The sequence below is a fragment of the Gadus morhua genome, chromosome 4, assembly GCF_902167405.1.
Source record: "Gadus morhua chromosome 4, gadMor3.0, whole genome shotgun sequence".
Lineage (NCBI taxonomy): Eukaryota > Metazoa > Chordata > Actinopteri > Gadiformes > Gadidae > Gadus > Gadus morhua.
The window spans coordinates 11539360-11551469 of record NC_044051.1 but is presented as its reverse complement, the minus strand read 5'-3'; the positions used below and the strand labels follow the sequence as shown (position 1 = coordinate 11551469).

Here is a 12110-nt window from a genome sequence, read left to right as displayed (position 1 = left end):
CTGGTAAATGTAAACAGAGTCTATAGACGTTATAAAAAAGAGTCAACCTCCTCACAGCAATTATCAATTTAACGAATGTGCCGCATGGATTGATGGATTTAATAGGCAAAATATAACCTGAAAACACGTGAACATCCTGCATCACACTTGTCTTTTGCTGAGTCAAACAAAAATATGAAACACATTATTATGCCACATTATTTGGACTTTATTTATTCATTCATACATTTGATCAAAAATGCAATTTCAAATACATTTTATCCACAGGAAATTTCAATACATACAAACATGTGTGTTTCTTTCTGCGACTGTGTGTTTTTGTGTTGTTGTTGGGGAGTCTATGTGTGTGCGTTGGGCTGTACGCTTTTTTTGTGGGAGGAACCCTAACCAAACCGCCTCTCAAAGCCCACTCGTACTGCGGGCGGAGAAGCTCTGAGATCATTTGTGATGTGGAGTTTTAAACAAAGCATAAACAGGAAGAGGAAGTAGAGGAACAAAGAGAGGAGGGCTTTATTCTTTATATAAATAATATATGCATGCATGAATATGAATAAATAAATAAAAACTGGCCATTAGTTGTATATATGACTAAACTATATATTCTTCGTCCTCTTGACAGCACAAAGATGAGGTCATATTGAGGAAGTAGAGCCCTGTATTGGCATTAAAGACTTGGTCATGGTCACATCCTCTTAGTATTGATGGCTGAGTAGGTGCTGAACTCTGAGGGTTGGACTCTCTTCTTTTTAGGTCTCTGAGAACGTAGAGGGATATCCAGTGTAGCGTAACACAGGCCAACTTCATCCTGAGAGAGACATATAACCATCAATACCACTGATACATCATTACCCTACTTCACTCTCTGCTACACCATTACATCATCAACAAACTGTACACTCTACTGTAACCTACGTCATCAACATAGTGTACACTTTGATAAACCATTACATCATCAACATACTGTACACTCTACTGTAACCTACGTCATCAACATAATGTACACTTTGATAAACCATTACATCATCAACACACATCATAGTATTACATCATCAACATAATGGTTGGTTTCCCGTCTCAAATCAAACTATTGAACACTGCTAAAGTGTTTCCCTTGTTAGACCCTTCTGAGGTGACTCTACAGGAATAAGCTACTTCCTGTAGAGCACTTCTCTTCCTGCGTCTAATAGCACCTGACTATCGCTCAACATTGGGTCCATTGATGTTCATCAAGCCTTCAGTAAACATCTTTCTTTGTACAGCGCTCCCCCACAACCTGTAAATGTACTCCATACTGTCCTCTACCATTACATAACAAATGTACCTAAGTATATGAACTATACGTTACCTGGTTCCTGATTGATGTTACATCTCTACTGCTGGGTGATGTCTGAGCAACATGGAGGTCTTCATCTTAAAGAAACACAAACAGTCATCATAAGGCCACAAAACCAGCAAAGGGAGACAGTGGCTGCTACGGAAGACAATATGTAGCGTAGGTGTTCTCAAGATACAGAAGAGGCCAGTTAACAGAGATGTATACGCTACCTTTCCTTCTGCAGCGGAGGTAGACGACCAAGGATGAGAGGAGGGAGAGGAGAAGAGCAGAGCAGGGACACAGGATGACCAGCAGCACCCAGCACTGTCCACAGTCTGGAGCAGCAGGGTCTACAGCACCGGCATCTAAAGGGATATCTAAGGACACATAATGTTGTTCAAATTCAGCTGTGCTAGTTCTTACCTTTTTACAATCTTGGTTCATAGAAGTTAAGTTTGTTCGACCATTGTTCAGGATATAACTCCTGAATGCTCCTGCCCACTAGGTGACTATTAAAGATGGGAAGGACTTTGGCAGTACACACTATACGACTGGTCTTGACAATCAGTGGTGGTCTACGCTATCGGGTCATTTGTTTCCTCCCGTTGTCTGTTCCCACCTTCATCACCGATTTCAGTCTCAGTACCCTCTACACGACGCAGTCAGGCCCGATAATACTAAACTGGTTTGAAAAAGACTTTGCCCTCCTACCCCTAAGGGGGGCAGCACATTTACGTGTCTCTAGAGCCCACACACTAAACAACCATCAGAGCCGACCTCAGCCCTGGTCGTTCCCCCCTCTCCCCGTCGGTGAACTCATTATCGTGGGTGAGTCGCCTCGTGGGAAAGGGCCGAAAGCTTTGGTTGAAGAATGCAGGCTGATTTATTTTGATGTTTTCATGAATTAATACATTTTAATATTCTATATAATAGAGGAACATTTTAATTAATTAAACATTTAGTGAATCAATACACTCTCTAGCCTCTACAATTGTTCTGACCTTTATCTTAAAAGTGCAGGACGATCGTAGGGATTGTAAATGTAATTGTAATGGTGGAGATCGTAGCGGCACAAACGCCTCCAATCAGCACATCCTGCCCATCTTTAAAAAGTGCTTGACTTGGAACACATTTGCATATTATCCCGACATATGATAATTATTTGAATTAATATTAATGAATTTGACAACAAAATTAGTCAACTTACCTAACAAAATCCTTGTGATTATTTTACCATAGGTGTAGATGGATTCTTTCTTGTTTCCTTTTTCCCCGTTCAGTTCTTCAGTTCCACAGTAGTAGAGACCAAGGTGAGAATCAGTGATGTTCTTAATCAGTAAGTCGAATGAGTTTGACGAATCGTTCCACATCATATTTAAATGGAAGTAATTTGTTCCATTCTTGCCATAATAAAAAATGCCTTGATCTCTGTCCTCCCAATTCAGAGATAGTGTTGGCTGATTTTCATGAGAACAGTTCCTGTACCAAACCAAATTTACTTTAGTTGCGAGTTTACAGTCACAGTATAGAGTGACGTTATCTCCTGGTCTCACGGTCAGCTCCACTACTGGGTTAGAGAGTACGTCCTGACAGGACACAACAGCACCTGAACGGAAAATACTTTCAATTAGTATTAAGATCAAATGTGCAGCAACATGGAGCGACATATGATGATACATAAATGTGATTTTAAAACACAAAATACCAATCAATCATTACACAGGACATCATATACAACTCATGCATTATTGAAATATAATTGTTTACGTAAATATTTTACCCAAGATGACGGGAAGAAAGACATACGTCCAGCTCATCATGATGATCTGTGGAGGAGTAAAGACATTTGATACTTTCATCACACCCATTTGACTGAAGGCGGAAGGAATAAAATTGACTTGTGATTGGTTGGCCTTGTGGAAAATGTTGCGGTTATTTCTATATGCGTATCAGGCGAGGTGATACGACCTGAGTTTCGTTACATTTCCATATTAGATTAAACTTTTTTTTTTCTTTTTTTTATTGTCATGGGTGCACACACAGAAATTTCAGTTGGCATCAAACAAGATAGAGAAAGCTTATTTTATTTTACATTACAATACAAATATAAATAAAAATATGGCAGAAAACATGTTAACATTTTTGTTTGGTAATTATTCAACAATATTTTGTCTAGCATTAAGTTTTATTAATAACCAATGATACAGAAATCTTGTTTTAGTATCAATTGAATTCATTTTTCCATCCACAACCATCTGACAAACCATGTTTTCATATATTAATAGCATTTGGCGGCATCATAGGGAATCAAACCTAACTTTTGGCAAGGTGAAAACCTGGGATAAATAAGTGGCTCATGAACTGGCTGACACATTGCAGTAAACCATGGATCCTAAGTGTCATAATACATTCTTAAAATAAATTAAGGCATTTCTAAATTCACAAAAACCCTTTGTCAATGGTTAGTTGTATCTCTTTTTCATCTCTCCTATGTGGTTCAACTGAGTTTGGGTATGAACTCAATATTTTTTCTGTTCTTATTCATCTGTCAATTGTGCATGCACTTCACTTTTTGTTCATACGTGTGTGTGTGTGTGTGTGTGTGTGTGTGTGTGTGTGTGTGTGTGTGTGTGTGTGTGTGTGTGTGTGTGTGTGTGTGTGTGTGTGTGTGTGTGTGTGTGTGAGAGTGTGTGTGTGTGTGTGTGTGTGTGTGTGTGTGTGTGTGTGTGTGTGTGTGTGTGTGTGTGTGTGTGTGTGTGTGTGTGTGTGTGTTTTCTGATGGTGGTATAGCTTCTGCCTGTTTATAGGAAGCATTGCTGGTTGGACGGCGTGCAGACACCACAACTCTTTCCACTGGCTGACATTGATGGTAGAGTTTCATTTTGGGGTTTCTGGGTAAACGCCTTTAGAAGCATGCAATAACAAACAACAGAAGCTCTGATAGTCTTATGCTGCTACTGTTAAGTGCTCTTCAATTACGACTTATGACCAGTATGCTCCTCAACTGGTCTCACAGAGTGACAAAACACCCGTGCCAAAGACTCCGAGCAGTTGCTAAATCCATGTCCCTTTTTTGTAGATGATCATCAGTCGCCTTAAACCTACCAAGTTCCTGGACCCACAACTTATTCATTAATGGTCAACATTAATGCCGTCTCTAGTTTATTACGTTTTGATGTTCAGATGCTATGTTGCCCAAAGTATCTCTTATTGCCCTGTAATTGTCATTAGGAGCTTTTGTGGAGTCGGCCCTACAACTCCATCTGGCGCTGAACAGGATTTTAGAGTCTGGCTGATGAAATTGGCGCTGTTATGAATATTGTGTTCCAGCAAGGGGTTGAGGCGCTGGTAAATATAAACAGAGTCTATAGACGTTATAAAAAAGAGTCAACCTCCTCACAGCAATTATCAATTTAACGAATGTGCCCCATGGATTGATGGCAACATCCTGCATCACACTTTTCTTTTGCTGAGTCAAACAAAAATATGAAACACATTATTATGCCACATTATTTGGACTTTATTTATTCATTCATACATTTGATCAAAAATGCAATTTCAAAAATACATTTTATCCACAGGCAATTTCAATACACACAAACATGTGTGTTTGTGTCTGCGACTGTGTTTTTTTTTGTTGTTGTTGGGGAGTCTATGTGTGTGCGTTGGGCTGTATGCTTTTTTTTCTGGGAGGAACCCTAACCAAACCGCCTCTCAAAGCCCACTCGTACTGCGGGCGGAGAAGCTCTGAGATCATTTGTGACGTGGAGTTTTCAACACAGCGTAAACAGGAAGAGGAAGTAGAAGAACAAAGAGAGGAGGGCTTTATTCTTTACATAAATAATATATGTATGCATGAATATGAATAAATAAATAAAAACTGGCCATTAGTTTTATATATAACTAAACTATATATTCTTCGTCCTCTTGACAGCACAAAGATGAGGTCATATTGAGGAAGTAGAGCCCTGTATTGGTATTAAAGACTTGGTCATGGTCACATCCTCTTAGTATTGATGGCTGAGTAGGTGCTGAACTCTGAGGGTTGGACTCTCTTCTTTTTAGGTCTCTGAGAACGTAGAGGGATATCCAGTGTAGCGTAACACAGGCCAACTTCATCCTGAGAGAGACATATAACCATCAATACCACTCATACATCATTACCCTACTTCACTCTCTGCTACACCATTACATCATCAACATACTGTACACTCTACGGTAACCTACGTCATCAACATAATGTACACTTTGATAAACCATAACATCATCCACACACATCATAGTATTACATCATCAACATAATGGTTGGTTTCCCGTCTCAAATCAAACTATTGAACACTGCTAAAGTGTGTCCCTTGTTAGACCCTTATGAGGCAACTCTACAGGAGGAATCTACTTCCTGTAGAGCACTTCTCTTCCTGCGTCTAATAACACCTGACTATCACTGAACATTGGGTCCATTGATGTTCATTCAGCCTTCAGTAAACATCTTTGTACAGCGCTCCACCACAGCCTGTAAATGTACTCCATACTATCCTCTACCATTACATCACAAATGTACCTAAGTATATGAACTATACGTTACCTGGTTCCTGATTGATGTTACATCTCTACTGCTGGGTGTTGTCTGTGCAACATGGAGGTCTTCATCTTAAAGAAACACAAACAGTCATCATAAGGCCACAAAACCAGCAAAGGGAGACAGCTGCTTCTACGGAAGACAATATATAACGTAGGTGTTCTCAAGATACAGAAGAGGCCAGTTAACAGAGATGTATACTCTACCTTTCCTTCTGCAGCGGAGGTAGACGACCAAGGATGAGAGGAGGGAGAGGAGAAGAGCAGAGCAGGGACACAGGATGACCAGCAGCATCCAGCACTGTCCACAGTCTGGAGCAGCAGGGTCTACGGCACCGGCATCTAAAGGGATATCTAAGGACACATAATGTTGTTCAAATTCAGAAGTGCTAGTTCTTACAATCTTGGTTCATAAAAGTTAAGTTTGTTCGACCACTGTCCAGGATATAACTCCTGAATGCTCCTGCCCACTAGGTGACTATTAAAGATGGGAAGGACTTTGGCAGTACACACTATACGACCGGTCTTGACAATCAGTGGTGGTCTACGCTATCGGGTCATTTGTTTCCTCCCGTTGTCTGTTCCCACCATCATCGCCGATTTCAGTCTCAGTCCCCTCTATACAACGCAGTCAGGCCCGATAATACTAAACTGGTTTGAAAAGACTTTGCCCTCCTACCCCTAAGGGGGGCAGCACTTTTAGGTGTCTCTAGACCCCGCACATTAAACAACCATCAGAGCCGACCTCAGCCCTGGTCGCTCCCCCCTCTCCCCGTCGGTGAACTCATTATCGTGGGTGAGTCGCCTCGTGGGAAAGGGCCGAAAGCTTTGGTCGAAGAATGCTGGCTGATTTATTATGATGTTTTCATGAATTAATACATTTTAATATTGGATATAATAGAGGTACATTTTAATTAATTAAACAATACAATAATGAATCAATACACTCTCTAGCCTCTACAATTGTTCTGACCTTTATCTTAAAAGTGCAGGATGATCGTAGGGATTGTAAATGTAATTGTAATGGCGGAGATCGTAGCGGCACAAGTGCCTCCAATCAGCACATCCTGCCCATCTTTAAAAAGTGCTTGACTTGGAACACATTTGCATAAGATCCCGACATATGATAATATATTGAATTCATATTAATGAATTTGACAACAAAAATAGTCAACTTACCTGACAAAATCCTTGTGATTATTTTACCATATGTGTAGATGGATTTTTTCTTGTTTCCTTTTTCCCCGTTCAGTTCTTCAGTTCCACAGTAGTAGAGACCAAGGTGAGAATCAGTGATGTTCTTAATCAGTAAGTCGAATGAGTTTGACGAATCGTTCCACATCATATTTAAATGGAAGAAATTTGTTCCATTCTTGCCATAATAAAAAATGCCTTGATCTCTGTCCTCCCAATTCAGAGATAGTGTTGGCTGATTTTCATGAGAACAGTTCCTGTACCAAGCCAAATTTACTTTAGTTGCGAGTTTACAGTCACAGTATAGAGTGACGTTATCTCCTGGTCTCACGGTCAGCTCCAGTACTGGGTTAGAGAGTACGTCTTGACAGGACACAACAGCACCTGAACGAAAAATACTTTCAATTATTATTAAGATCAAATGTGCAGCAACATGGAGCAACATATGATGATACATAAATGTGATTTTAAAACACCAAATACCCATCATACCTTACACAGGACATCATATACAACTCATGTATTATTGAAATACAAATGTTAATATAAATATTTTACCCAAGATGACGGGAAGAAAGACATACGTCCAGCTCATCATGATGATCTGTGGAGGAGTGAAGACATTTGATACTTTCATCACACCCATTTGAATGAAGGCGGAAGGATTAAAAATGACTTGTGATTGGTTGGCCTTGTGGAAAATGTTGCGGTTATTTCTGTACGCGTATCAGGCGAGTTGATATGACCTGAGTTTCATTACATTTCCATGTTAGATTAAACTGCTTTGATGAATTATTCTTATATTTTAGATTACAATACAAATACAAATACAAATATGTCAGAAAACATGTAAACATTTTTGTTTGGTAATTATTCAACTATAGTTTTTCTAGCATTACGTTTTCTTAATCACCAATGATACAGAAATCTTGTTTTAGTATTAATTGAATTCATTTTTCCATCCAAAACTATATTTTCATACATTAATAGCATTTTGCTGCATCAGAGGGAATCAAACCTAGTTTTGGCAAGGTGAAAACCTGGGATAAATAAGTGGCTCATGAACTGACTGACACATTGCAATAAACCATGGATCCTATGAGTCATACATTCTTAAAATAAATTAAGGCTTCTGTAAATTCACAGGAACCCTTTGTCCATGGTTATTTTTATCTAATTATCTAATTATTATGTGTGTGTGTGTGTGTGTGTGTGTGTGTGTGTGTGTGTGTGTGTGTGTGTGTGTGTGTGTGTGTGTGTGTGTGTGTGTGTGTGTGTGTGTGTGTGTCTGTGTGTGTGTGCGTGCGTGCGTGCGTGCGTGCGTGCGTGCGTGCGTGCGTGTGTGTGTGTGTGTGTGTGTGTGTGTGTCTGTGTATTTTTTGATGGTGGGATAGCTTCAGCCTGTTTATAGGAAGCATTGCTGGTTGGACGGCGTGCAGACACCACAACTGTTTCCGCTGGCTGACGTTCATGGTAGAGTTCATTTTGGGGTTTCTGGGTCAACACCTCTAGAAGCATGCAATAACAAACAACACAAGCTCTGATAGTCTTTCTTATGCTTCAACTGTCAAGTGCTTTTCAATTACGACTATATGACCAGTATGCTCCCTGGTCTCGCAGAGTAACAACATACCAGTGCCAAAGTCTCAGTTACTAAATCCATGTCCTTTTTGTAGATGATCATCAGTCGCCTTAAACCTACCCAGTTCCCGGACCCACAACTTAGTCATTAATGGTCAACATTAATGCTGTCTCCAGTTTATTAAGTTTTGAAACTAGCTTAGCAGCTTCACATTTGGTTTGGGTTTTCTCATCACAGTCAGATGCTATTTTGCCCAAAGTATCTCTTATTGCCCTGTAATTATCATTAGGAGCTTTCGTGGAGTCGGCCACTCCGATCGCTGAACAGGATTTTAGAGTCTGGCTAATGAAATTGGCGCTGTTATGAATAGTGTTTCCAGCAGAGGATTGAGGAGCTGGTAAAAGTATGCAGACACTACAGACGTTTTAAAAAAGAGTCAACCTCCTCACAGCAATTATCGATGCCTTAAACACCTCCAAGGATTGATGGATTTAATAGGATAAATATAACCTGAAAAGATGTCAGGTTATTATGAACATCTGTATCACACTTTTCTTTTGCTGAGTCAAATAAAAAATATGAAAGAGAGAGTAGCAGAGTCTCCAGCCCTGAGTCTATGCTGATGGTGGTGGCTGCTGCTGATGGTGGATGCTGATGGCGGTGGATGCTGCTGATGGGGGATACTGATGGTGCTGGTGGCTGCTGCTGATGGGGGGATGCTGATGGCGGTGGATGCTGCTAGCGGTTGCTGCTGGCTTGAGCTGGCTGGTGCCAGCAAACACTGCTGCTGCAGGTGGCTGAGGCTTGAGGCGATGGCTGCTTGAGCTGGCAAAGGATGGTGGTGTGACTTCTACTGCTAGTGGTGGCGGCTTGTGCTGGCGACGGCTGTCGGTGGTGGCGGCTGGTGGTGGCTGGTGGTGGCGACTGCTCGTGGCTGTTGGTGGTGGCGGCTGGTGGTGGTGGCGGCTGGTGGTGGCGACGGCTGCTGGCTGCGATTGTTAACCTTCCTTTCGACCTGATGCACTTTGCTATCCTTGACCTCAGCCTGATGGATGTGGAGTATTTTGTTTGTTTATTAATAACTTATAATATTCCTCGCTGTTCCTTCACTTTGTTCTTGTTTTTCAAGTTAGATATACACGCACACCAGTTCACACATTTGTGGTTCTTGTTCCACACATGACTAACTTTGTTTTATTTATTGATACCCTCTGGCTTTACTTTGCTGTTCTTGTTCACACTTACTGTATGTTTGCTTCGTTGTTCTTAGTCATAGTTGATCCCACTGGTTTTTGGTTCCACAAACATCAGCCTGATATATGTGGAGAGGATTTTTTTTTCTAAACACTCAGCATCTCAAACACTTTTAACTCCTGGCTCCAGCTTTACATGCTGCATCCTCCTTTGCAGCGTGCAGATGTTAGGAAGTGGAATCTGCATTTGCTGGAGGGTTCTATAACCAGTTCCAGTTGTCCGTATTATTTGTATTGCTTTTTTAATTGTCTCCTTTCCTCAATGTATTCCTCTCTTGTTAACACTTTGGAAAAACAAGAACAAAGTGAACTTGTTTTTCCAGTTGGACACACACACACACACACACACACACACACACACACACACGCAAATACACACACATTCTTGTTGTCTCACTCATTCTTTAATAAAATTCATCCAAGCATCCAGTAGTCCAGTTGCGCAAAAAAGAACACCTTGAATCGTCTTTGATTTCAGAACAGATGTAGTAAGGTAAAAGTTAAGGTTAAGTCACTAAAGTCAGTAGCCTATGCTACCCATGCTAACACGAACGTGAAGCTTTCCCTCAAACTTAAATACGTATCTAAGTAGCTTTCAGTTGTCACCCTCCACTCCAAATGTAAAACTGACTTTTACAAATATGAATCAATAGTACTTGGGTAGATGTGTTTTTAATTTATATTTAACATCCAATATTGCGATCGCTGCTGTCAGTCCCATAGAAGAACATGGCAGCGCGGCGTGTTTTGGAACTATACAGGCTTACATGAACCACGTGACCACCCCGCCGGTGAGATCACAGTGTCGCAACTCTTCTATCTCTATGGCTCTGGGCGTAGCCAGATGGGGGTCAGGGGGGGCCACGCCCCCCCCTGGTCAGAGGTTGACCATCCCGCTGCCCCCCGGAGGGAAACGGTCTAAAGAAAGCAGAGGAAGGGTTATCCCCTCAAGTCTATGCTACGAGAACCCACAAACCCGCTCAGTCGTATGCGCTACTGTTCGTTGCGGTACAGTGCGGTTCTGTTCGCTTATATTGGCGTTTCCGTAGCCCGCGGCCGCGTGGAAGATTGACTTGATCTGTAAATGAAGTCCCTCAATCTTAATTGGCTTAACACTAGTGATGTTTATGGTCCGACGTTCACGCAACGTAAGGGGGTTACGGACCCCTTACGTCCACCGCAAGGGCCTGACGTGCGCCTCCCGAAAATCATAACCTTCCATCTACGCGACACAGCAGCAAGGGCTGTGATTGGTCCGCTTACTAAAACCCGACGCAGAACCATAAACGTTCACGACAGCGTCGAAGCGTCTGCGTGGTCATTTTGTTGCGGGAACGTGGGACCATAAAAAGGCCTTTAAAGCCTCCTGGCCACTATGTTGCCAGGCTAATTTAGTTGCAGCCTTTGCACTTCACCAGGAGAGGTCACTGTTACTGAAGCTTCAAGTTATGAACCCATTTTCGAAACAATGCGCCGAAAGGGCACGTTATGGTTCCACGTTCACGCAACGCAATGGGGTTACGGACAGTGACATAAATCTAGTGCGCACGCACCAAATCACCAACACGCACACACTCACACACTCACTCACTCACTCACTCACCCAATCAATCAATCAATCAATCAATCAATCAATCAATCAATCAATCAATCAATCAATCAATCAATCAATCACTCACTCACTCACTCACTCACTCACTCACTCACTCACTCACTCACTCACTCACTCACTCACTCACTCACTCACTCACTCACTCACTCACTCACTCACTCACTCACTCACTCACTCACTCACTCACTCACACACACACAGTGTGTGTCTTTATACACACATGCACACGTATACAAAGATTGTGACAGGGCTACTAATAAAGATTAACATTAATTTGTGTATTATGTTATTGGGGAGAGAATGCTTGTGGAAAATTAGGATGTGCTGGGAAAATATGGCACAAGTTTGTCATCTTTTGTGTGCATATTTTGTGTAACCAGGGGGTATGTGAGATATAGGGAATACTCAGATTCTAAGATTTTGATTTAGGAACATCATTTTTGGACTGAGCCTGTTTCTTTTTTTGCTCTCAACTCCACATTTGGAGCAGGCGCGGAGCGGGGGGCTTGCCTTCGGGACTGAAGCCCCGAATCTCACCTCAAAAGCCTGGGATCTTTTTAAAGCTTTTGAAGTTAT

General features: G+C 41.5%; 2 protein-coding genes across 3 annotated transcripts in view; both read right to left on the bottom strand.

Moving 5' to 3' along the window:
- Nucleotides 1–7372, bottom strand: part of LOC115541678 (uncharacterized) — a 34552-nt gene extending 27180 nt beyond the window's left edge. The window contains exons 1-4 of one of the 2 annotated variants that reach the window (XM_030353515.1): nucleotides 7073–7370; nucleotides 6101–6247; nucleotides 5901–5965; nucleotides 4909–5435 (exon numbers count right to left, since the gene is read on the bottom strand). In XM_030353515.1, the coding sequence (XP_030209375.1) occupies nucleotides 5313–5435; nucleotides 5901–5965; nucleotides 6101–6247; nucleotides 7073–7238 (501 nt within the window). In that variant the 5' untranslated portion in view covers nucleotides 7239–7370 and the 3' untranslated portion in view covers nucleotides 4909–5312. Of the gene's footprint in view, nucleotides 1–4908; nucleotides 5436–5900; nucleotides 5966–6100; nucleotides 6248–7072 lie in introns of those variants that run through there. The other variant, XM_030353518.1, reaches the window with a different exon arrangement.
- LOC115541676 (uncharacterized) lies at nucleotides 301–3204 on the bottom strand. Its single transcript, XM_030353513.1, has 5 exons — nucleotides 3096–3204; nucleotides 2523–2921; nucleotides 1546–1692; nucleotides 1346–1410; nucleotides 301–805 (listed from the first exon to the last, which is right to left on the bottom strand). Exons 1-5 carry the CDS (start codon nucleotides 3181–3183, stop codon nucleotides 683–685), a joined length of 822 nt encoding a protein of 273 aa, XP_030209373.1. The 5' UTR covers nucleotides 3184–3204; the 3' UTR covers nucleotides 301–682.
- Nucleotides 7373–12110: the final 4738 nt, after the last annotated feature.

Excerpts from the sequence above, each read along its gene's own strand:
- LOC115541676 (XM_030353513.1), bottom strand. The coding sequence starts at position 3,183 with ATGGGTGTGATGAAAGTATCAAATGTCTTTACTCCTCCACAGATCATC. Across the intron at positions 2,922-3,095 it reads CTTTCTTCCCGTCATCTTGG|GTGCTGTTGTGTCCTGTCAG; the intron begins GTAAAATATTTA and ends TTTTCCGTTCAG. Across the intron at positions 1,411-1,545 it reads CCTCCGCTGCAGAAGGAAAG|ATGAAGACCTCCATGTTGCT; the intron begins GTAGCGTATACA and ends TGTTTCTTTAAG.